The 25,203-nt window shown below is 48.7% G+C and overlaps 1 protein-coding gene across 2 annotated transcripts in view; it reads left to right on the top strand.

Annotated features, from left to right (window-relative positions):
* The first annotated feature begins 13,819 nt into the window (after positions 1–13,819).
* Positions 13,820–25,203, top strand: part of DNAJB5 (DnaJ heat shock protein family (Hsp40) member B5) — a 29,916-nt gene continuing 18,532 nt past the window's right edge. Inside the window, exons 1-2 of one of the 2 annotated variants that reach the window (XM_075066814.1) lie at positions 13,820–13,909; positions 21,798–22,042. In XM_075066814.1, coding sequence (XP_074922915.1) covers positions 21,832–22,042 — 211 coding nt within the window. In that variant the 5' untranslated portion in view covers positions 13,820–13,909; positions 21,798–21,831. Of the gene's footprint in view, positions 13,910–16,691; positions 17,060–21,797; positions 22,043–25,203 lie in introns of those variants that run through there. The other variant, XM_032800422.2, reaches the window with a different exon arrangement.

The following is a 25,203-nucleotide window of genomic DNA, read 5'->3' as shown; positions in this document are numbered from 1 at the left end:
CTTTCTTTTATTAAAAGATTTCTTTTAGAGAATCTGATTGATCTTTCCTTGTTTCCCTTGTTTTATCCCAGGAGAGTGGGTGTAAACACCAGGACTGGTGGGGGAGGAGGGAAGGGGGAGAGAGAGGCTAATTTCTCTCTGTGCCAGGATTACTGTCTCTCTCAGGGAAAGTCTGGGGAGGGTGGGGAAGGAAGAATGGTTTATTTCTCCTTGTTTTAAGACTCCAAGGGATTTGGGTTCTTGGGGTCCCCAGGGAAGGTTGGGGAGGTCAGAGTGCCCCAAAACACTATATTTTTGGCTGGTGGCAGCACTATCAGATCTAAGCTGGTAATTAAGCTTAGAGGTTTCATGCAGGTACCCAAATTTTGGACGCTAAGGTTCAGATTTGGGAAATATACCTTATGACAACCCTTCTTGTTACTCTTAACATCCCTTGCTAGCTGCAACTCTAAGTACAATTTGGCCTTCCTGATTTCACTCCTGCATGCCTGAGCAATATTTTATACTTCTCCCTGGTCGTTTGTCCAATTTTCCACTTCTTGTAAGCTTCTTTTTTGTGTTTAAGATCAGCAAGGATTTCACTGTTAAGCCAAGCTGGTCGCCTGCCATATTTACTATTCTTTCTGCACATCCGGATGTTTTTTTCTTGCAACCTCAATAAGGATTCTTTAAAATACAGGCAGCTCTCCTGGACTCCTTGCCCCCTCATGTTATTCTCCCAGGGGATCTGCCCATCAGTTCCCTGAGGGAGTCAAAGTCTGCTTTTCTGAAGTTCAGGGTCCGTATTCTGCTGCTCTCCTTTCTTCCTTGTGTCAGGATCCTGAACTTGACCACCTCATGGTCATTGTCTCCCAGGTTCCCATCCACTTTTGCTTCCCCTACTAATTCTTCCCGGTTTGCTAATAAGCTTACCAGAAATCATCCCCTCTCTTCAGCAAAGGCTCTGGCTGATAATTAGCCCTTCAGACCTTCACCAAGGTGTGTTCCCTGCAGCCACATGTTCATCACAGCTTCAGCTCAGAACAGGCACTGTGTCTTACGGGGCCTCAGTAAGTCAAAGTCCTTCCTTGGCCCACAAGGCCTGTCCTTTTGCTGGATCAGAAAGGAGGCCCTGAGCCAGGTTAACCCCAGGCTATTTATCCAAAACTCCTTTCTTGGTCTGTTGGTCCCTGGCAAATCTGGTATGAAGTGGTATATACGGACCTCTCCGGGGCGCTATTTCTCTGGAGATGCTACAGCCTGAGTGTGACAGGTTGGACTCCTTGGGAAACCACCTGTTGTGCTGAGATACCAATGAGTCTACCTGTTCTGCCAGCCTGGGCCCCTTTTAACCTGTCTTGCTGAGCCAGGCACTTCAAACCTCCTCTAACACATCCACAGGCAGGGCCACCCCCAGCTGCAGGTCAGCTCTGGGAAGACTCAGTGTCAGGGACTTGCTCCAGCACCCAGATGTCCCCCTCCCTTGGAGTGCAGACCCAAAGAAATACTCTGAAATTCGCCCCCTCTCTCAATGGGGAGAGAGATGTGCACACTTTTTCCCCCCGCCCCAAGTTAGAAATGACAGAAACTCGGTTTAATAATAAACAAAACAAATTTTATTAACTATAAAAGGCAGATTTTAAGGGGTAACAAGCAGAACAAATCACGTTACCAAGCAAATGAAATCAAACACACAAACTAAGCTGGTTTCACTAGAGAAATTGGTGACCAATAGTGTTTCCCACCTTAGATATTGCTGCAGGCAGGTTGCAAAGCTTCCGTGGTTCAGAGTTCTAATTATATTCCTCTTCAGACTGGACTGTCTCAGTCTGGACTCCCTCTCCGCCTTCCCTTTTGCGTCTTTCTTCTTGGGCCGACAGGCCATGGAGAGGAGGAGTCCTGTTTGCCATCCCCCTACCCTTAAATAGGATTTACATAAGGCAGGATTCCGTTGTTTCCCAAACTTGACCCCCCGCTTTCCCTCACAGTGGAAAGTTTCAGAGGGGCAGCCGCGTTAGTCTGTATCCACAAAAACAACAAGAGTCCTGGGGCACCTTAAAGACGAACAGATTTATTTGAACAGAAGCTTTCGTGGGTAAAAACCCCACTTCTTCAGATGCATGGAGTGAAAATTACAGATACAGGCTTAAATATACTGGCACATGAAGAGAAGGGAGTTACCTTACAAGTGGAGAACCAGTGATGGCAAGGCCAACTCAATCAGGGTGGATGTGGTCCACTCCCAATAACTGACGAGGAGGTGTCAATACCAAGAGACGGGAAATTGCTTTTGTAGTGAGTCAGCCACTCCCAGCCCCTGTTCAAGCCCAAATTAATGGTGTTAAGTTTGCAAATGAATTGTAGCTCTGCAGTTTCTCTTTGAAGTCTGTTTCTGAAGGTTTTTTGTTCAAGTATGGCTACTTTTAAATCTATTACAGACTGTCCAGGGAGATTGAAGTGTTCACCTACTGACTTTTGTATGTTACCATTCCTGATGTCCAATTTGGGTCCATTTATTCTTTTACATAGAGACTGTCGAGTTTGGCCAATGTACATGGCAGAGGGGCATTGCTGGCACATATCACATGAGTAGATGTGCAGATGAATGAGCCCCTGATGGTCTGGCTGATGTGGTTAGGTCCTCTGATGGTGTCGCTAGAGTAGATATGGGGACAGAATAGGCAATGGGGTTTGTTACAGGGATTAGTTCCTGGGTTAGTGTTTCTGTGGTGGGGTGTGTAGTTGCTGGTGAGTATTTGCTTCAGGTTGTGGGGCTGTCTGTAAGCGAGGACTGGCCTGTCTTCCAAGGTCTGTGAGAGTGAGGGATCATTTTCCAGGATAGGTTGTAGATAGCTGATGATGTGCTGGAGAGGTTTTAGCTGGGGGTTGTATGTGATGGCCAGTGGTGTTCTGTTATTTTCCTTGTTGGGCCTGTCCTGTAGTAGGTGATTTCTGGGTACCCGTCTCTCTCTGTCAATCTGTTTCGTCACTTCCCCAGGTGGGTATTGTAGTTTTAAGAACACTTGATAGAGATCCTGTAGGTGTTTGTCTCTGTCTGAAGGCCATTGGAGCAATGCCGTGTATCTTAGGCCTTGCTGTAGACAATGGATCATGTGATTTCCTGGATGGAAGCTGGAGCATGTAGGTAAAGCATACATGTTCATAGGTCTCCGAGCATAGGTGGTGTTATGTGACAGCACTTATTTGCACTGTTAGTACTAGGAAAGTGGATCCTTGTGTGACTGGTCCAGGCTGAGGTTATGGTGGGGTGAAATTTTGAAATCCAGTGGAACTTTTCGCAGGTCTCCTTCCCATGGCCAGCATGATGAAGATGTCATCAGTGTAGTAAGTAGACGACAAAGAGCTAGGAAGCGTTGTTCTAAGTCAGCCATAAAATGTGGCATAACTGTGGGACCATGCAGGTAGCCCATAGCAGTCGCCTGACTGGTGAAGGTATAAGTGCCCCAATCTGAAATGTTGTGGTGACAACAAAGTCGCAAAGTCGCCACCAGGTGTGCCATGCGCCTCATCATGATAGCGCTCCGACAGTAGTAGTCCTTCTTTCATGTGGATATATGTAACAGATCTACATCCATGTGTGCAGGATCGGTTTTTCAGGAAGTCACCATGCACTGTAGTTCCTCAGGAATTCAGTTGGTGTCTCAAGATAGCTGGAGTGCTGAAGCGTAGCCTGAGGGAGATCCACATAGCCAATAATCCTGCTAAGAGTGCCAATCCGAGTGAGGGTGTCCGGGATTTCCAGTTTATGTATCTTTGGTAGCAGATGAAAAACCCTTGTCAGGCTCTAGGTTTGTTGTAATTTTCCTGTCGTAGCAGGGTGTTTCTTGAGCAGATGGTTGATTTTTTTTGTATTCTCAGTGGATCGAGGATATGCCTGTAGAATGGTTTGGAAGTTGGCCTGTTAGCCTCCTGTTCATAATCTGACCTATTCTGATGACGACAACATCTCCTTTGTCACCCCTTTATTCTAATGTCATAGTTGTTCTGAGTGTGGATGGCGTTGATGTGCCTTACACATTGTTCTGTAAGGTCACTCCTTTCTTTCAATTGTCCCAATCATATCTATACCTGATCTGTTAATTTCACTCCATGATTTGAGAAGGGGGTTTCTACCTATGAAAGCTATGCCCAAATAAATGTTGTATCTTTAAAGGTGCCACTGACTCCAGACTAACACGGCTACTTCCTCTATACTGGACTCTCGTTTCTAGTGAAAGTTACAAGATCATAGATCATAGCATATCAGGTTGAAGACTCAGAGGTCATCCAGTCAAACCCCTGTTGGGTTGCTGCTCAAAGCAGACCAACTCCAAGTCTTAAGTTCATCCCAGCCAGGTTCTGTCAAGCCTGACCTTAAAAAACTCTAGGGAAGGAGATTCCACCACTCCCTAGGAACCCATTCAAATGCTTCACCACCTCTCCGGATACCAGTTCCCTCATCCTCTCCTCTAAGTCATTCTCCATGCCCTCGTATATCTATTTTTGTTTGTCCGCTTCCGCTGACTCTTTCCAATTTGTCCATATCCTTCTTGTATGGAGGCCCAAACTGGACACATACTCCAAGTCTGGCCCACCATGTGCCGATAGAGGGAATAATCCCATCCTCGCTCAGAGATCTGCCTGAAGCAGATCCCACCTATATCCATACATGTCCCAGATCATCCATTAGCGTTGCATCTTATATCTATATTATCTATTGCCACACTTGTACTATATCCAGCTTCTCGTCCACTGCAACCCTAGGTCCTTTTCTGCAGAAACTGTACGTGGTGTTCTCTGTATATGGTGCAGGGCCTGAATTCTTATCCTAGGTTGCGACGCTGCATTTCTGTGAGAGTGTGAGAATTGTCTTTTGCCCAATCCTCTAATTTTCTAGGTCCCTCTGTATCCTATCCCTACCCTCCAGTGTATCTACCACTCCTCCCAGTTTAGTGTCATCTGCAAACTTGCTGAGAATGCAGTCCATGCATCCGACGAAGATATTGAACAAAACCAGCCCCAGGACCGACCCTTGGGGCACTCCACTTGATATCGGCTGCCAACTGGACATGGAAACATTGATCACTACCCATTGAGCCCAATGATCTAGCCAGATTTCTGTCCACCTTATAGTCCATTCATCCAGCCCATACTTCTTTAACTTGCTGGCAAGAATACTGTGGGATAAGTCCCAGATAATATTTTAGTATCAGGTGACAAGACCACCTGACGCTGTAGGATCACAGCGTCCATGAGCCAGTGGCAATATGGAGTGTCCACAGGAAGGCCAAGCTTTTCACAGTTCATTGTCCTCACTGATGGGCCATCCTCCCTGTCTGGCTTTTCCATTGTTGTACCTGAAGTTTTAGCAGTGGGAGTCACCCAAAGTAGCATAGTTGAAATACAGATACGTAGTCAATATCCCTAACTTCAGATACAGAAATGACCACATGCATATAAATAGGATAATCACATTCAGTAAATCACACCCTGTCCAATGATATCTCACGTGACTCAGCTGGCATAAAGTCTGTCTCGGTTATGTCATATTCATATCAAAAGTATATTTTCATAAGGAATATGGACTGCAATGTCACACTGCGTACATTTCACTGATCACCCCCCTGCTGCTCCCCTATTAACTCTCTCCATGGACATACATACAAGCCCTCAATAACACATAACCTCTGGATTTTAATACAGCGGATTCCAAAAATAGTAAACCCAATTCAATACGGTTTAATTTAATTCAGTAAGGTTTGCCCAGGGTATTAGAGGATACGGGATGGATCACTCCACGATTGCCTGTTCTGTTCATTCCCTCTGAAACACCTAGCACTGGCCACTGTCGGAAGACAGGGTACTGGGCTGGATCGACTATTGGTCTGACTCATTGTGGCCATTCTTCTGTTCTTGTGTCATGTCCGTCACACCTGCCCCAGCCCTTCTGACAAAGGAGGGGAAGGATGGCGTTATGGCTAAAGTAGGGGGCTGGATATCAGGAGATCTGGGTTTTATTCTTGACTTTGCTATCGGCTCCTTGTGTGACCTTAAGCAAATCACTTCACTGCCTCCGTTTCCCCATCTATAAATTGGGGATCGTACCCACCTCACGAGACTGTTATAAGGACATTTTAAACTCACTTTGAGATTGTCACAGGGAAAAAATAACCAGCTAGGAATTAAGAAGTGACACCCTAAATGCAACATCCAAAGGTAAACCTCTTTCTTATAAGCTGGTTCTACAGAAATAAACAGGGACCTGTTTATAATCACGACACTGCTGCTATAAAGTGCACTGTATTAACTTGAATACATTCAGTGTTGCCAACCCCAAACACCCAAAAATCATGAGATGGACTTAAAACCCATGAAGGTTTCGTTGTTTTTTAAATAAATACTGGGTTGTTTTTATCTTCTGGTTTTTGAGCCTTGACGGTTCACTCCAGCCATTTTTGAAGTGTTTCTCAGCAATGATGAGGGCTAGATAGCTATTTTTTTTAACTGAGTTCCCCCTGTAATCACTTGATGCTCAGGTTGAAAACAAACACCAAATATCACAAGAGTTGCAATAAAATGATGAGCGCTGGCAGCAGCCCTCCCACCACAAGGCAGTTCTTATAGGCACTAAGGGAAAGCCGAACAGAGCAAGAAATAACATCAGAATGTAGTGACCCTTGGCTCCAGTTTGTTTCAGGTCCAGATCTGCTCACTAATGTATGAAATTCATCCCAGTGCAGAGGGCCAGCACAACGCCTACGGGGTTAAGGAAAGTGGGGTTTACATGCTGTCTAGTCTCTGTGTTAGCCCTCTGCACAGGGCTGAATTTCATCCCAAGTGATCATGACCTTCCTCAGCAGCCGCCTAGGATTTGTACCTGGGCATTGACAGAGGGAAGACTTTGTTCTCAGGGCTTCCTCTACCGATTGTTCCTTGTTCTCAGTTTGAGGGCCTGGTCGAAATCCTGCTGAAGCCAATGCAAAGTGTCTCATTGATTGAGCTGGATTGACTATGTTTGTGCCAGGTTTTCAATGCTATATCATGCAGTATCATCTCTTTGACCTATCTCAGCATCTTGCCAAACTCAAGGCATGTGAGAAGCTGCCTCCTTTCCCATTTTAACACCACCTGCCCAGGACAAGACTCTGTTGTTAAGCAGTGCCAATGAAGAATGGGACGGGCAGGTTTGTCTTGTTTCTTGAGTTCATTAAGAAATATTTCCTGGCATCGGATCCATCCTTGCAACAACTAACCCTAGGCTCAATTTTGCAGGGAGAAGACCTGACTTAGATCCATTTGGGGAATGCAGTGAGGTTCTACCAAGGTTTTAACAAGGGTCTTTCCCAGAAACTATCCACCTTGGTCAGTGACATATGCTATGTTCCCTTTCCTCCAAAACATCCCATCATGGCCCTCTCCCAAATCCATTGGTCCTTCCATGTCCACTAGCCAAATGTGACTTATAATCAGTTCACGTGACAGGACTCCAGCAGGGATTGAATCCTAGAGCTTCAATGCCAGAATACAGACTTGAGCTAAGGAAGTAACTCCATCAGCTAGCCACAGTAGTAGGCTCTCATCCTCTGCAGATTAGCCCCCTCAAAGGAGAGAGAACATACACTGTATTAGCATGTTCGTCTTCCCTCCTCAGTGTACCAGTGAGGTTCCGCTAGGAAGCTCTGCCTGGGAGCTGCTCCTCATAGAAGCAGTAGCAGTCACAGGTAAATCATCCCGCAGTCTCCGGATAGGGGGTGGTTGGTAGACGGGAAGCAGATGCCTTCTGGTCCAGAACTGGGTAGCCTTTGGTTCTTGAGACGGGCAGTTCTCCCAGGAATGCTGGTGGTCTCCTCTAATGCAGGGAGAACAGGGCTCTAGGCTGCCTGCCAGTGCAGCTCTCCAGACTCCAGGCTGGGAAGGTAGGCATCTGCAGGAAGAGACAGCTGCACTGACTAGAAGATTCCCACCTAGTGCAACAGCATCTGGGCCCATTTCCTCTCCCCTTGCAATTCTGGAGAGGCTGGCAGGGAAGGTTGCAGCGATTACACTGTGCACCCAGAAGCCTGCTGGACAACTCAGGGAGGGAGTTTCCCTTGCTGCAGCTTTACAAGAGGGTGAACAGGTTAATACTCAGGCCAGGTCTACGCTATAAACTTACATTGGTCTAACTATGTCACTCAGGGGTGTGAAAAATCCACCCTCCTGAGCAATGCAGTTAGATCCACCCATTTAGACGGCGCTATGTCGGTGGGGGGGCTTCTCCCGTCGACACAACTCCTGCTTCTCACGGAGATGGATTAACTGTGCCGATGGAAGAAGCTCTCCCAGCGTAGGAGTGTCTTCACTGAAGCACCACCGCGATGCCCCTGCAGCGTTTTTAAGTGCAGACCTACCCACAGAGCCAACCTTAGCGTCTGGAGGAGGGTCTCCAACAAACATTGCTTCCTGCCCACGATGATCCCTGCTCTGCACAGCATTCTGGGGACTCATTACACACACAAGGAGCTCAAGTGGGGAGGGAGATCATTACCTCTAGGGCACTGGGCTGGGAGTCAAGAGTCCTGGGTTCTATCCCCTGCCCTGCTACCGACCTGCTGGGGACCTTGGACAAGACACTTCCCCTCCCCTGCTGCATCTTGGCTATTTAGATTTACACTTTCTAGGACAGAGACTGGCTCACACAATGTTTGTGAAGCACTGATCCTCAAGGGCCCTGATCTCAGCTGGAGCCTTTAGCCACTGCTGGAACACAATTAAAGAAAACTAATCACAATTTTATGTAGCTCCCCCGCAACCCTCCCAGCCCGACTCCCAATGGCTCCAATCAGTTTGCATCACTTTCACATTTTTAAAGCACTTTGCAAGGCTGATGCCTAGAAACGTACTGTGCTTTTGTAATGAAAGCTGAAATTTGGCTTTCCACAGGACCCAGAGGAGGTACCATTCCCATAGGACTTGTGCAAGTCCCCAGGAGGCCCTCCCACCACCTCAGGGAAAGAATGTAAATGACTTGGAGGGCTGGGGTAGGGAATGAATGACCAAGCAGGGTGGCAAACAGTGTTTACTGTTACTGAACTGTTTATTACACCTACGAATCTGTGCACACAGCTATTCCATGAAACACACGTTTGTTTGGCTGTTACCTTGACCTGCATCCTGCTGCTCCCGTTTGTTTGTTTCTGAAGAAACGTGGGCTCGGGAGAGCTACATTAACTGGATACATAATTGGTTAAACAACTGCAAACTAAGAACCTAAGAATGGCCACACTGGGTCAGACCAAAGGTCCATCCAGCCCAGTATCTTGTGCTCTGACAGTGATCAGTGACAGGTGCCCCAGAGGGAATGAACAGACCAGGGAATTATCAAGTGATCCAAACAGTAACTATTAATGGAACGATGTTGGATTGGCAGGAAGGAGGCCTCAAGTGGGGTTCCCCAGGGATCTCTTCTGGGTCCGGTGTTGTTTAACATCTTTGTAAATGCCCTGGATGTAGGTACACAGAGCACGCTGATCCAATTTGCAAATGACACAAAGCTGGGGGGGCTGTCAACACTTTAGAGAACAAAGCTAAAATTCAAAGGGATCTTGATAAAATGGAGAACTGGGCTATAGATACAATGAAATTCAACAAAGACAAATGTGAGGTGCTGCACTTAGGAAAGAGAAACCAAATGCATAAACACAGAGGGGGTTAACTGGCTTGGCAGCAGCACTGCTGAGAAGGATTTGGGAGTTGTGGTGGATCTTTACAACCTCAGCATCGGTCAACAATGCAATACCGTTGCAAAACAAAGCAAATGCACTTTTAGTTTGCATTAACAGAGGCAAAGCATGAAAGTCACAGGAGGTGATAGTACCTTTCTACTTGGGCTGGTTAGGCCTCAGCTGGAGTACTGTGTCCAGCTTTGGTCCCTGCTGTATACAAAGGACGTAGAGAAACTGGAAAGGATCCAGAGGCAAGTGACAAGGATGAGCAGAGGGATGGAATTCAAGCCATACGAGCAAAGGCTGAAGGAACTAGGTATGTTTAGTTTCGAAAAGAGGGGATTAAGGGGAGACATGAGATCTGTCTTCAGATACTTGAAAGGCTGCCATAAGAAAGATGGAGAAAAGTTGTTCTCTCTTGCCATAGGGGGCAGGACAAGAGGCAATAGGTTCAAACTACAGCAGAGCAGATTTAGATTAAATCTCAGGATATACTTCCTACCTGTAAGAACAGTTGGACAATGGAAAAACTGCCCAGGGAAGTCATGGAACCTCCTTCACTGGAGGTTTTTATAAAGAGGCTGCGTGGCCATCTGTCTTGGATGGTTTAGACACAACAAATCCTGTACCTTGGCAAGGGGTTAGACTAGATGACCCTTGAGGTCCCTTCAAACCCTTTAATTCTATGATTCACCCATCTGTTACGTCTTGTTTTGCCTTCCACTAAGGCCCCGATTCTGCAATGAGCACTGCATGGGCAGACTACCAACTGACGTTAGTGGGGTACCATGGAGGTGTAGGGATTCTGCCCATGTGCAGGCAGTTTGAGGACTGGGGCCAAAGGCTGTAAGTTCTTTGGAGCAGGAACTTTCTTTCACTAGAGGTCTGTAGAACATTTAACACAGTGGGGCGCCAAACAGGATGAGAACTCTAGGGGCGGCTATAATGCAAAAAACCAGGTAGCTGGAATCACCTCAGGAAAGCGCAGATTATCTTTGCTTGAATAAAATGATTACGAAGTTTCGCCAGGGGAGAACTCAGTGATTTTATTTAGCTGTATTTGTAAGTCACCAAAGCTCTAGCTATTATTCTTGTTTCACAGCTAGGTCCACCAAGGTTCACAAAAGTTAGGGCCAATATTTTCAGATATGGTCTCTGATCTTGAATGTCCAACTCAAGACACCTAGGACTTGAATTTCAGAGATGCTGCAGCCGAAGGCAATGGGAGCTACAGAGGCTCAGAATCTCTGTCTCATGTTGGACACTCAAATACAAATACAATGTCACCGGCTATTTTTGAAAAGTGTAACTGAAGTGATTTACTTGCTCCCAGACACAGGGAGTCAGAGAGTGGATTATGACAATGGCCCAAGAGATCTCTGAGGCTCACACATTTACTCCTACATTTTGTTCTGCACAGGTTCTTATCTCACCTTCAGTACCACAGTATTTGAGTGCCTTCCCCTGGGGCATTAAGCAATGTGACTAACTAACCTGGTTCACTCTCTCATCCTCTCCCCAGGGAGAGATTGTGTGTGTAGCGAGCAATTTGGTTTCATAGGCTGCTGGGTTTTTAACAGGTACGTGCTGTTCTGTGATTAAGCCAGTTAAGGCAGGTTGAAGAAGTTCATCTTGCACTGGGAGCAGAAAATGGTTTGTGAGGGTCCTTAGTACCTATGGGTGTTTGTTCCAGGCTCAGCCCAGCCCCCAAGGATGCTCTGTATCCTGCACACACAAGCCTTATCCTTGTGGGAGAAAATTCCACTGTGCCTGAGGCAGGGATGAAAGTAATTTACGGGACTTACCAGTACTGCCTGAGTCCTGAGCGGTGTGTGGCCTCATCCAGAAAAGGCGTGGCCTAACTGGAAGAGGCGTGGCTTCTCAAGATTTAAAGGCCCTAGGGCACCGGCTGTGGTTGGCAGCCCCAGGGCCTTTAAATCAACCCTGTGCTCCCAGCTGCAGAGGTGACTGGGAGCCTCCGGGGCTCACGGGCAAATTAAAGGGCCCGGGGCTCCGGACGCTGCACAGCTTCGGGCCCTTTAAATCCCTGCCGCAGCTCCAGCTGGGATTTAAAGGGCTCGGGGTTCCCGCGGCTGCAGGGAGCCCCGAGCCTTGCCAGGTTGGGGCCGGGATTTAAAGGGAGCGGAGCTCCTGTGGCTGCGGGGAGCTTCGAGCCCTTTAAATCCCGGCCCCAGTCCAGCTGCCAAGGCTGCAGGTGGGATTAAAGGGCTCTGGGCTCCCCGCAGACACAGGAGCTCTGAGCCCTTTAAATCCTGGCCCCAGCCCAGCCGCCGAAGCTGCAGGTGGGCTTTCAAGGGCTCTGAGCTCCCGCGGCTGTGGAGAGCCCAGAGCCCTTTCAATCAGGGCCGCGGAAGCCGATGCTGTCCGGCACAGCGTCCTGGCTCTTGGTGGTACACCGATGCGGTCCAGCACAGCGTCCTGACTCTTGGCGGTACGTCGGACCGGACCGGCACAGCATCCTGGCTCTTGGCGATACGCCGATGCAGTCCAACACGGCGTCCTGGCTCTTGGTGGTACGCCAGACCGAACCGGCACGGCGTCCTGGCTCTTGGCGGTACACTGATGCGGACTAGCACGGCATCCTGGCTCTTGGCGGTACGCCGATGCGGCCGGCACGGCGTCCTGGATCTTGGCAGTACACCGGACGAGACTGGACCAGCTTTCTTTCACCTCTGGCCTGAGGAGCAAAGTTGTCCTCATCCCAGTGCTTTAGCAATCTTCCTCAATCTCATTTCACCTGCAGCTCCAGAACGACTTGACTTTGACTTTGCTCCCACACCCCAGATCTGATCCTTTGTGCTTCTTCAGACAAAAACAAAAAGATAAGAATTTGCTCTTTTTAAAAAGCTCATCATGCCATGCATGGCCAAAGTCAGCCTATGCAGGTGAAATTTGCCCTGTGCAGAGGGCAGCAGTGCCAACCCCAAATGTTAGTTTGCACTTGGGTCACATTTTCAAGCTTTACCCAACAACCAGGAGGGCTAGAAACTTACTTTAGTTTTAACTATTAGCTGAGGTTCTCATTTAATCACGTCTCCGGGACCTGGAGCTTTACGTAAAATACCAAATATTGTGAGGCTCCAAATCAAATGACTGTCTGATGCAAATAAAATGGTGAGAGCTGGCAATGTGGAGAAAGCCAGCATGATGTCCAGCTGTGGCGGGAGACGGAAGGGAGGTGGCAAAGCAGCAAAGAACGAGAGTGGATAAGCAGAGAAGGGCAGAGATGTTAAAGGTCAAGCGTGGGTTTGAACCAGCAACGAGGAAGGTGACTGGGACAGTAAATGATCTCAGCAACCCAGTCCCTCGTAGGGCCATGGCAGCGTTGCCAACACTCATGATTTTAACAAGTCTCGCAATATCTGGTATTTTCTTTAAAGGCCCTGCTCCTGGACTCCCGTTACCATGCGACAAGCACAGCTTTCATCGTTAAAAGAGTCGTATGCTGGCCCTGCCGGTGGTGCAGAGAAACGTGGAAATGGCTCAGAAACCAGGTGGCCAATCAACGCCCACAGATTTAGTCGTTTTTTAAAGCTGGCGATGGGGGGCCCTGAGTGCGGCTTTCTGGGGTGCACAGCTTGTAGGGACCGCGCGGCACGCGAGGCTCCTGGGGCCCAGCCCTCAGCAGGCGCTGCCCCCTCCTTCTGCCCGGCCTCCCAACCCCCACATGGCTGCACCCCCCCAGTGATGTCACAGGCTCCCCCCAGTGATGTCACAGGCTCCCTCCCTAGTTATGTCACAGGACTTCCAGAAGATTCCCCAGGGATTCCACTTGAAGGCATGCTAGGGGAGCCAATGAGAAAGCGCAGGGCGGGTTATGAAGCCGACAGATTGACCAATAATAAGCCGCTAGAGGCGGTGCTAGTTTCTCCGACCAATGAGAGGGGGTGGTAGGCGGTAACTAGAGTGTGATTGCCAGGGAGGTGAACCAATCGCACCTGGGAACAGGCAGGCGATCCGGGCCGTTTCCCAGACGGCACGCCTGAGAGCCGCCCCCCCGTGCAGACCAATGAGAGTGGAGCGATTTCGTGATTGACAGTCTCAGTGGCCAGTGGAGTTGCGAGGGCCGGCCGCGCCCTGGTGGATGGGAGGGGCGAGTTGCTATGTGGGGGCGGGTTCCCCCCACGTCACGGCCCGGCTGGCTCGGGGGGAGGCGGCTGCCGCCGGAGTCTCAGTGTCCGCGGTGTCCCGGGACGGCGAGAGCGGTGAGTGCGGGGGGGGCCGCCGCCACCGCTGCTGAGACCGCGGGGGGCGGGGGCGTCCCTGGAGTGTCCCCCCCGCGCACTCCCGGGAGGGGGGGCACGGGGCTGAGTGTCAGGCCCCCCCCACGCACTCCCGGGAGGGGGGGGCACGGGGCTGAGTGTCAGGGCCCCCCCGCGCGCACTCCCGGGAGGGGGGGGCACGGGGCTGAGTGTCAGGGCCCCCCCGCGCGCACTCCCGGGAGGGGGGGGCACGGGGCTGAGTGTCAGGGCCCCCCCGCGCACTCCCGGGAGGGGGGGAGCCCACGGGGCTCTCAGGATCCCCCACGTGCACTCCCACGAAGGTGGGACAGGGTTGAGTGTTAAGGCCCCCCCATGTGCACACCCAGGAAGGGGGGGCATGGGGTTGAGTGTCAGGAGCCCCCCACATGCATACCCGGGAAGGGGGGGTCACAGGGCTGTGTCAGGACCCCCCATGTGGGGGGAGGGGGGACACACCAGGAAGCGGGGGTGGCCTGGAGGTGAGAGTCAGGGCCCCCCATGAGCCCACCCAGGAAGGGGGGATGGGCTGGGGCTGTGTCAGGGCCCCACATGTGTACACCAGGGAAGGGCACAGGGATGAGTGTCAGGGCCCCCCCAACATGCACACCTGGAAGGGGGGACCATGGGCCTGAGTGTCAGGGCCCCCCATGACAACACTGGGCGCTGGGTGGCACACGTCTGAGTGTCAGGTTCCCTCTTGCTGCAACATCCTGTTCCTTCCATGGATCCATTACAGTGGTGGCAGAGTGTTGCCCTGTGTCCCCCTTCCCCTTCCCCAGGGATGTACCTGCTGTTAGTGACATGCTGCCCCTGGTTGTGTGGGAGGCTCTGGCAGGGGAAGGGTTAACTCGTTACTGCTCTCACATCCCTGGACCCTGTGTTCCAGCCAGTTCCATGCGGGGGAATTAACTGTTGGGGGGCGGAGGGGGCTTTGGGGGCTGTGCTGTGTGGGAACTAGCGATGATTCACTTGGTGTAGTCATGACATTTCGGGATGGTTACTCCAGGCTGGCAGGCAGCCTGGGCACTGGTGGCTCTCCCTGCCCTGGTGAAGTCTCCTCACTAAGGCTGTCTTGTCAGCCTTACCAAACTTGGGCTTGGCTGCTGGTATTGAGCTGCAGGTGTCTCCGTTGCGGACATGCCAGCAATTCTGCTCTTCTGGAGTCGCATGGAGAGGTATCTTCTGATTTAATTACTTCTCTGATTTAGAGGCTCTCATTTATTTCTGAGATGTAAGATGATGAAACTTTTGTTAGTTGCAAACCCTTGTGTCAGTTTGGGTCTCCCTTTCTGTTGTATGTCTTGGATTCCTTAGGTGCATCTGGGTCTTTCCCTGTCCTGCCTCGCTGATCAGTGTGTAATCAGTGTCCTTTTTGTTTTTATGAAATAACAATCATTCAGTGAGCGTGAAATTGTTCCTAGTTCTAAAGAGCTGGCTGGTCTGGGTTTCTCTAGAATTCAGCAGTTTGTGTTAGATTGTTTGAAGGGGACAGAACATCGCATATTGTTTGAGGGAGGTTGGTGGGATTGTGTTTGTTTTTTTGTTTTGCTAACTTGCAAATCTCTCTGGGCATTTTGTATCTAAATGTACTCCATTTGTGACTGCCAATACTTGAGTGCATGTTACAGTCCTGTGTCAGTGTGGAGTCAACAACAGAAGAAAGTACGGACTTGCTTATGGCAATGACTTAATTTCAGAAGCAGTATTTTCTCAGGTGAGGCATGAAGCAGCGCTCTGCTAGCGCTGTGTTACTGTGCAGGCAGCCCAAACTGTCTCTCTTAAATGAGCGATATGCTGTACAATCAGAACTACCTTTGCTGTTTTGTTGAGAGGATACCCATTGGTTATTATCCTGCAGTTGGTCTTTTATCAGAGATCCTGAATGACAGTGAAGAAACTCAGTGTTACTGGTGGCCTGCAGTGAGAGCAATAAACACATGCATGAAGGTGACTTTTTAAGAAGTTCTGTGATATCCATTCTGAAAGAAGCATCCTTCAGATGCTGCAGAGATGGGAGCATTAGAAATGCATCTGCATTTGGGAGAGTCCCTCTGTTTGAAAAAGCCCCTTTCTGCTCGGGGGGCGAGGGGCGGGGGAGAAGGGGCAGAGCAATGAATACAGCCTGCCGGCAGGAAACACACATACACTGAGCCTGGGGTCTTAAAGGGGAGGATAGGGAGGTCCAAAACGGTTAATGTTACTTTTTTCTGACTTAGAAAGTGTCGCTGTCCTAGTTTTCTCTCTCTGTTTTGTCCGTGGGGTAAAGTGCCACTGACACAATTGAGACGTCAAACAATTAATTTCTGGGGAAGCTTGGGGATGGTGTATTCCCCACTCTAACTACATCCATCCTCTTACCCGCTTAACTGCAGTGGGTGGCTGTATTAGAGAAGGTAAAGGTAACTAACTGGCTCTGGGGTAGAGCAGCATTGCTACAGTTCCAGAGCCATCTCATCCTTTTTGACACCACGTTTATAAATAACATGGACGTCCGAGCTGACTAATAGAAGGGTCTTACTCTGGGAATTGTGCATAATGAATTGCAGCCTGAATTATAAGGACCAGTGCTCTTTTAGTCCAAGGAAGCAGCAAGAAACCAATTAGGGAGAATTACTGCATGTCAAGTGACTTCATTGAATGGTTTCTTCCCCGTAATGGGGAGGGGATTGCTTAGTGCTGCTAGAAAGCACACAAAGGAAAGCTTTTTTTCATCAAACATGGAGGCTGCTTTCTGAACTGCTCAGCTCACTTGGAAGTCCTGTTTCCAGCAGTCAACCCTTCCATCCTTCCCATTTTAGAACTGTTGGCTGGTCTCAGAGCGGAGTTCAGCGTAGGTCCAGAGCCATTCCGCTGAATAGGAAATGTCTCATTCTTTATCGAGGAATCTCTTCCATGCTGTCAGAATAGCAATTGTAGAGTTGAGTGCCTTTGCGGTTGCTTATGCTCTGAGTGAGTCATTCTCTTCTCTCCATCCCGTACCACCACCTATTCCAGACCAGAAGAAGTCTTGGTAACTGTCAGTGTTGAAGAATTTGTTTCCAGTTTGATGTTTAAAATAAAGTTAGAGCCTTTAAAAATGAATGCTTGGACACTGAATATGTTTCTGAAGTTTCGGTAAGTCAGTTTATTTGTCTCATGCTTGTGTATTCTCCATAAATGCTCATTGAAGACAAATGTGTTACAAACCAAAGAGCTCTCCATCAGCACCCATCTTTGTCTTGTGAATGGTCTTCTGACTTCATTTGTTATCATGTCATGACCACAGACTCAGAAGTTGGAGATGGAAAATCTTATGACATCATCCATCCATGTAGGATTGCAGCTTTACATGAACATAGTAGGATTAATATTCAGCTGTCTCACTGACCCCAGAAGTAGCACTGTCTGGTGCCATGCTAGAGGCTAGGACCAAGGTTCTCAAAAGTGGCTAGTGATTTGAGGCACCTCAGTTTTTGAGTCACCAACTTGAAATTCCTGCGAAGTCCCTGATGTTCAAGGATGGGTGTTCAGTAATTTCTGGAATTCAATCCATCTCACAGTGTCTCAACTGGGACCTGAAATATCAGGCAGCGAAATCACTAGTCCGTTTTTAAAATCGTGGCCCAGAATGCCTCCCTGCTGATTCAGAGTTTAAATGGGAATCTAGAAAGTCTGATCCAGCAGAATCTGGCAGAAGAGTTGTGGAAATAGACAGCTGATTCTCGGAGGGTGGGAGGGGAGCTGTTACAGGGTCAGAGTCGTGTTTTATCAATGCACCCATGCAATATTGAGTCAGAAATGTGGCTCACCCACTGAATGACCTGCAAGATTTTGTGATGTTCTCTGATACTGGTCATATAACTCTGGGCACCTTTCTGGGGAAATCTCTGCATGCTGCTTTTTCTCAGATGCCCTCCTTGAAAAAGCCCCTCTGAGCGTGGGCAGTAGTCAGACAAAAGACTTTATAGCTTCAGAAGCTACTGCACATTTTCGTCTTTTTCCTCTTCCCCCAATCTGATGAAGGACATTAAGGAAGGCAGCCACAATGTGACTAGAACATGGTGATTACCTATCAAATGAGGTTCTTGCATGACCTGCAAGTCCTTTCCCCTATGCTTCCTACCCCTCCCGGGAGCTTACAGTGACAGCGTTGTAGGAGCAGAATAGAAGCCGGCTTTATTAGACAGCCTGTCTTAACCGTTAGACAGCCCAGTACTGGTGGTGCAGTAACTGTGTGGACAAATACACGTTTGTGGAAACAGGAGTCTTTGAGAGAGAGAATATTGGCCAGGCCTCTGGGACTGGACACTGGAACTGTCCTTTTCTCTTGTAAAAGTGTGTCCAGGATCTTTAACTTCTGCCAGAGACCGGCAGAAAGAATCAGTCTTTTTTGGCAGGGTAATTCCCTCCGCAGGGTTGGACTGTCTGCATTGGGAAGGAGCCAAAGTCCTGCACTTTTGTGTTCCACTAATCCAGAGGTGAGAGTACTAAAAGAGATTAGTTAGAAGCTAATAGCATCTGCAGTTACAGCAACCGGGAAAACAGTCAAACTTTCAGTCTTCATGCTTCAGGGCGTAGGTTGCTCATGCTTCAGGGGTAAGGAAGAAATTTGCCTCTTTCTGTGTGGCTTGCCCTTGCTTGGTTAGGTGCATGATGGGAGGTTTGTCTTCCTCTGAAGCATCTGACATGGCCCTCTCTCAGACAGAATATTGAGCTAGATGACCATTGGCTTGTCTGTTTGTTTTATTTATTTGTATTGCAGTAGTGCCTGGAAGCCTCAGTCACAGACTGAGACCCCATTGCACTAAGCTTAGTACAGACACAACAAAAGTGACTGGCTCTAGTCACTTACAACATCCATGTACAATGGGAGACAGCAGGTGGATATGAACAGATGCTTGAAGAAGCACAAGGAAACAATAAGACAAGGGGATGTCTGTCTGCACAGCAAGCTGCAGACATACGTTCCAGTTTGAGGAAACATCGTCACCCTAGAAACAGAAAGGTAGCTGCCGTGGCAGGAGGGCTAGCCACCGCAAGTACAGACCTACCATCTTGGGCGGTATGCACTCGGGGTGGCTAACCCTTCCCGGTGCTCATGCCATCACTGCTATACTGCTATTTTTTAGCCCACTAGCTTGATCAGAGCTAGCACAGGTATGTCTCCTCAAGCTGGGATTTACATCTCCACCTGGAAGTGTAGATATACTCAATGCTGGTCAGCAGGACGGGCGTGGTCTTAGCATACCAGCTGCCTAATCCTTGTCAGGTTTGTTGTAGGCATCATGGCAAAGCAGAGTGTGAAGGAGGACCATGAGATAGCTGTGGGTATCTGTATGGGGAATGCCTACCAGTGTGAGGGGCAGCGCGGGAGAAAGCACGGAGCTTCTTGTTTGAAGATTTGGGAAGTGAGTGATGAAGGCCAGCAGCACTGGCCAATAGGAGGCAGGACTCAATATCTCACTAGCGAATAAGAGACGATGGGGATGGGCCATGAAGGGCCTTGAAAGTGCAGGCAAGTACTGTCTGTTAGCAGGGTAGAGAAAGGGGAGCCACCAGAGGGATGCAAAGAGAGAGGTGTTGTGGTCCAAGTGAGGAGCTATGAAAATTATTGTGGCAGCACATTTTAAATTGATGTGAGCTGGAGAAGATGGAGTCTGTCAAAGCCAGCAAAGAGGCTGTTATGGTAGTCTAATTGCAAGATGCTGAGAGTCTGGACAAGCATATTTGTGTGTGCATGGAGCGCAAAGGCAGTGTATCAGACGTTAGCACCTGGCCACCTAGGAAAACAGCTTTCAGCTCCATATCATCGCTCACTGGCATTCCAGTCCCATTGTATGTAGTGAGCAAAGTATTAGGAGCCAGCAGACCGGTATTGTGGGCAAGGGAGAGAGAATCTGGTAATGTCTGTGTGGGTTTTTGAAATGCAGATGCTGCTAGCGCAGAAGCTGGAATGCTTTGAGGGCGTATGGGTTCGGAAACGTGCTGGCATTTAGAAGCTAGGCTGGGAGAATGCTGTGGGATGCTCTTTACGCCCCCAGAAGCCTTCTTATGTCTCTAACAATAGAACTCCTACGCTACTTGTGTGCAGGCCTGCCATTCTGGGTGTGCTTCCAGGAATCGCTACTGCCGCATACGGGGTAATTATTTCCAGTTACCAGTGTAACTGATTAACAGGAAATCGATTCTGCGCAAACATCCTTCTCGCTCACCTTTCTCACTCAGGCGCTCAATGCGCCTCTTTAGGAAGCAGGACATAGGGAAGAGACATCTGAGAAATGTAAGCTTTGCTGAGCCTTTGCCATAACTCCTGCCCTAGATCTCTGAGCATATGGACATCTCCAGCTGCTCTCCTGATTCTCCATGCCTCTGACAGCTTTTGGTCTTCAGCATGATGCCTGTGGAATGCCATTGTCTGCCCTGGTCCTGTTCCTGGGTTCCGTGCCACCCAGGTGTCCTATGCCGTGGAGAAAGTGAATCCAGTGTGTGGCTGACTTCACTGCACTCTGTCAGGATATGAGACGTAGCCATGCCTAGGGCTACTGATATTGCTACGTAATTCATTAGTTGCAGACTCTCTAACATAGTCCAAGCTAGGCTAGAAAACACTTTTTATAAATATCTTCCCATCATCACAAGATATTTCTGTCTAACAGCATCATCCTTTGTCTTCTTTACATACAAATTACAGCTCTTGCGTGGTGAGAGGCACTTATCCCCAGATGAACGCCAATCACTGTGCAGAACAAAATGTTTCAAGTTCCTTTAAGGTGAACTACACAGCACGCAAGCCCCTTTCGTTCTCACCCTTCCCTAGTGCTGAGGCAAAAGGGTCGCCTCAAATTGGTTTGGGTTTTTTGCATTCGAAATTTGGTTTCTTCCTTCCCTGGAGGACCCAGGCATGCGGAGGACCTTGCTAGTGAAGTCTTGTGAGGCTGCTGCTCTTGGGAGAGGGGCTGCTGAGTTTAGACTTTCCTAGGGTGACCAGATGTCCCTTTTTTTATAAGGACAATCCTAGTATTTGGGGCTTTTTCTTCTATAGGCACCTATTACCCCCACCCCCGTCCCGATTTTTCACACTTGCTGTCTGATCACCCTAAACTTCCCTTCCCCATGCACCCACACCCATTTGTAGGTGGGCAGAACCGCCACAGAGGGCTGGTCTACACTGGGGGGAGGTATCGATCTAAGATATGCAACTCAGCTACGTGAACAGTGTATCTGAAGTTGAAGTATCTTAGATCGATTTACCTCGGTCCTCACGGTGCGGGATTGACGTCCGCGGCTCCCCGTGTCGACTCTGCTACCGCTGCTCACTCCGGTGGAGTTCTGGAGTCAACTGGAGCGCGTTCAGGGATCGATATATTGCGTCTAGATGAGATGCGATATATCGATCCCTGAAAAATCAATTGCTACCCGTCCATATGGCGGGTAGTCTGGATGTACCCTCAGGTTACAGCCTCATGTGACATTATTAGTCAGATCAGCCATATAACACTACTGTGCACTAGCTTAGCACTTTGTATCCATAAACTTCAACACATGTCACAATGGGAAAGCATCACGATTCCTATTTTACAAGGTGGGAAATTGAGGCACAGAAAGGCGAAATAGGCCCCAGGGACCTGTTTCCCGATGCCTTGCTCTGACCACTAGATATGGTGAAATGTGTTGCAGGGTCTTGAATTGGTCCCTTAACAGAAAATGTGTAAGATGTAAATTGGGCAAAGGTTATGGAGAGCTGACTATGGCTGTGATGAGAACATGAGGTTGGTCTGGGGTAGGTCTGGTGGTGGGGAGCAGGAGAATTGCCAGTTCCCCTAAAGTTGTCAGGCAATACATGCATTACAGAGCACTGTCTATCTCCTTTCAGGAATAAAGACTCGAACGGAGGCAACGTTGCAGTCATGGGAAAGGATTATTACAAGACCTTGGGGCTCCAGTCTGGAGCCAATGAAGATGAGATCAAGAAAGCCTATCGGAAAATGGCCCTGAAGTATCACCCTGATAAAAACAAAGACCCCAGTGCAGAGGAGAAGTTCAAGGAGATCGCAGAGGCCTACGATGTCCTGAGTGATCCCAAGAAAAGAGCTGTCTACGATCAGTATGGGGAAGAAGGTAAGGGGCTGGGATGGTGAATGGCCTGGAAGTGTGCGAGTACCCAGTTAGCTGGGTGGGTTTAAATGTGCTGCTGTAAGCAAGAATGCATTTCTACGTATAACAAGTAGCGAATGTTCACAAGCGTGGGTAGCATGTCCGGAATTATCCCCATGACTCATTCCTGCCTCTGAAACAAGGTTACTACTACCAAAACTGGGGAGAACACCCAGACGATGCCGTCTCTCTTAAGAGCCAAAGATAATTGCTTGACCCACTTCTCGACTAATTATTCTATGGCCAGTCAAAGCCAGTTTTCAGCATGTGATCCCAACTCCTTGCCCTCATCACACAAAGATGCCAGTTAGATAAGGAAGAAGACTGTACAGGAAGCTAAGTCAAGGCGGTCATTGCCACTCACTCTGATAGCTTCACTTCTTCGCTTTTCAGCCAGTTATTCTGAAGGCTTCTTGAGAGGGCAGAAATGACAGGTGTTTATATCCTCGATCAGATATGGCTGCAGAATAACTCTCTCTGCTAACTCTCTTCCCTTCGCATAGATTTTCTAGCTACAGACATACTTTTTCCTTTCACTGGGGCTTAGCGTGTCTGTGCAGTGGTGTTACTTGTGCACTAGTCCCACTTTTTTTTTTTCTCCCTTTCTTTTGTTCTTGCTGGTATGTACTGACCTACACATTTCAAAGCCTTTCCCAATTTAAGTAACAGATTCTTGTTTTGAAACTAAGTCGCTGCTGTTGTCTCCCTGTTGGCATGGGGTAGGGAGCTGTTCACCACGCACAGCCTTATTAGTAGAATATGAAAGCTTCTGCAGCCCTATTTGCTGAGGATGAAGAGAGCAGAGAATAGCATTTGCATTAATCAGCAAAAGAGTTTAGCACTTAAAAAAGCAGAAGGTCTGGTGTAAACAGACTGCTCAGCTAGCAAGATGTATTCTCCCAGGCAGGCTTAATGAGTAGGTGCATCAGCTTTTCTGAGGCATCACTATGATTTTGCAGGGGTCAAAGATACCTTTGTGCCTTCAGGAGCAGAAAGGGATCTCTCTGCAGTTAGTGACCAAAGTCTCTGTGCTTAGCGTGATGATGTTTGAATGATTAGTGGCAAGAGTCTATGTATCCTCTCCCTGTGGGCATGGGAGAGCTAGGCACATAGACTCATAGACTTTAAGGTCAGAAGGGACCATTATGATCATCTAGTCTGACCTCCTGCACAATGCAGGCCACAGAATCTCACTCCCTCCTCCTGTAACAAACCCCTAACCTATGTCTGAGGGCTTGGCTATATTGGCACTTTACAGCGCTGCAACTTTCGCGCTCAGGGGTGTGAAAAAACACCCCCCTGAGCGCTGCAAGATGCAGCGCTGTAAAGTGTCAGTGTAATCAGGGCGGCAGCGCTGGGAGTCGTGCTCCCAGCACTGCACGCTACACCCATAAGGGATGTGGTTTACAAGCAGCGCTAGGAGAGCTCTCTCCCAGCACTGCGGCTCTGACTACACTCACACTTCAAAGTGCTGCTGCGGCAGTGCTCCCGCAGCGCTGCCGGGGCAGTGCTTTGAAATTTCTAATGTAGCCATACCCTGAGTTATTGAAGTCCTCAAATCGTGGTTTGAGCATCAGGAACGTGTGAAGAGAACTGAAGAGCTTCTTTGGGAAATCAAGTATCAGAGGGGTCCCCATGTTAGTCTGGATCTGTGAAAAGAGACAGTCCTGTGGCACCTCATAGAATTTGATACCATCAGCTCAGGATTAAACAAAGACTATGAATGGCTAGCCAACTACAAAAGCAGTTTCTCCTCCCTTGGTGTTCACACCTCAACTGATAGAAGAGGGCCTCCTCCTCCCTGATTGAACTAACCTCGTTATCTCTAGACTGATTCTTGCCTGCATATTTATACCTCCCTCTGGAAATTTCCACCACATGCGTCTGACGAAGTGGGTATTCACCCATGAAAGCTCCTTCTCCAATACGTCTGTTAATCTGTAAGGTGCCACAGGACTCCTTGGCGCTCTTTGGGAAATGTGGATAAGAAGGCACTCTCACTGCAGCCTCCACGTGCTGCACAGAAGGTGAGGTTGCTGTAATTCCTAGTGCCTGGCTTGGAAGCTTTATTGGGGGCTGGGATAACTAGTTTTTCTGGTTTATCTAAACAAGTAAGAAAGACCCACGTGTGTTTTAGAAAGTCTCCATCCTGGCAGTTCTCACTCTTAAAATCACTTGCCCATGACTGAGCCGGTTAAGTATCAGAGGGGTAGCTGTGTTTAGTATGGATCTGTAAAAGCAGCAAAGAGTCCTGTGGCACCTTATAGACTAACAAACATTTTGGAGCATGAGTTTTCATGGGTGAATACCCACTTCATCAGATGCATCCAGTTAAGTATGACATTGCTGTGATGGACTGTCTGAACTGCAGCAGTCCTCTGCTGTCTAAAATCAGAATCACCTGCCTCCAGTGAAAAAGCAAACCACCTGGCAGGATTAATCAGAACAAGACTTTTATTTCAATTGGGGTGTAAGTAGGCGTAGGGGGATTAAACTGAAAGGCAAACACAGCTGAATTGAGGGTGAGAGGGGCTCCCACAGGAGAAGGGAGTGTCCCATCACTAAGCACTATATAAAGCTCTAGAAAAAGGACACTGGAGAAGAACCTTCCCGGGCCCCAAGGGAAGGACTGGCTGAGGTTTAATAGTGCTGACTCTCCCTTGCTTCTGTGCTGCCCTGTTTATACTCACAAGTAAAAGCTGCAGCAGCTGTGTTTTCTAATAGACGCTCTAGAGCGTGTTGGATGCTAATGAGGCCGGAAACTGCTGACATAGCTCAGTCTGGCCAGGAAGGTTGGGTCACCTGAGGGCTTTTCTGTGACCTCAACTTTCATCTCCCTGCACCCTGCTGCTTCCCCAGTTCTGTGGATATCCCAGTCATCTTCCCTGCTGCCAGGAGATGGTGGAGCTTTCTTAAACGCTGTTTGGTCCTTGAGGAAGCCCAGCTCCATGCAAACCTGGGGCTGATGTAAACCTGAACAGGGGATCTAAACTGCTGCTGAAAAAATGTGTTCGCTGCATGCGCCCTGTCTGCACTGCCCCCATTCCGAGCCCTTCCAAGCCCATCCCTGCTGTGAAGGGAACGGGGTGCAAAGGCAGCCTGTTGGCATAGTCCTGCTTAGTGCT

Source organism: Chelonoidis abingdonii, chromosome 6, assembly GCF_003597395.2.
Source record: "Chelonoidis abingdonii isolate Lonesome George chromosome 6, CheloAbing_2.0, whole genome shotgun sequence".
In the NCBI taxonomy this organism is placed as follows: domain Eukaryota; kingdom Metazoa; phylum Chordata; order Testudines; family Testudinidae; genus Chelonoidis; species Chelonoidis abingdonii.
Note: the sequence above shows the minus strand (reverse complement) of the source record. Positions and strands in the feature narration are given on the sequence as shown.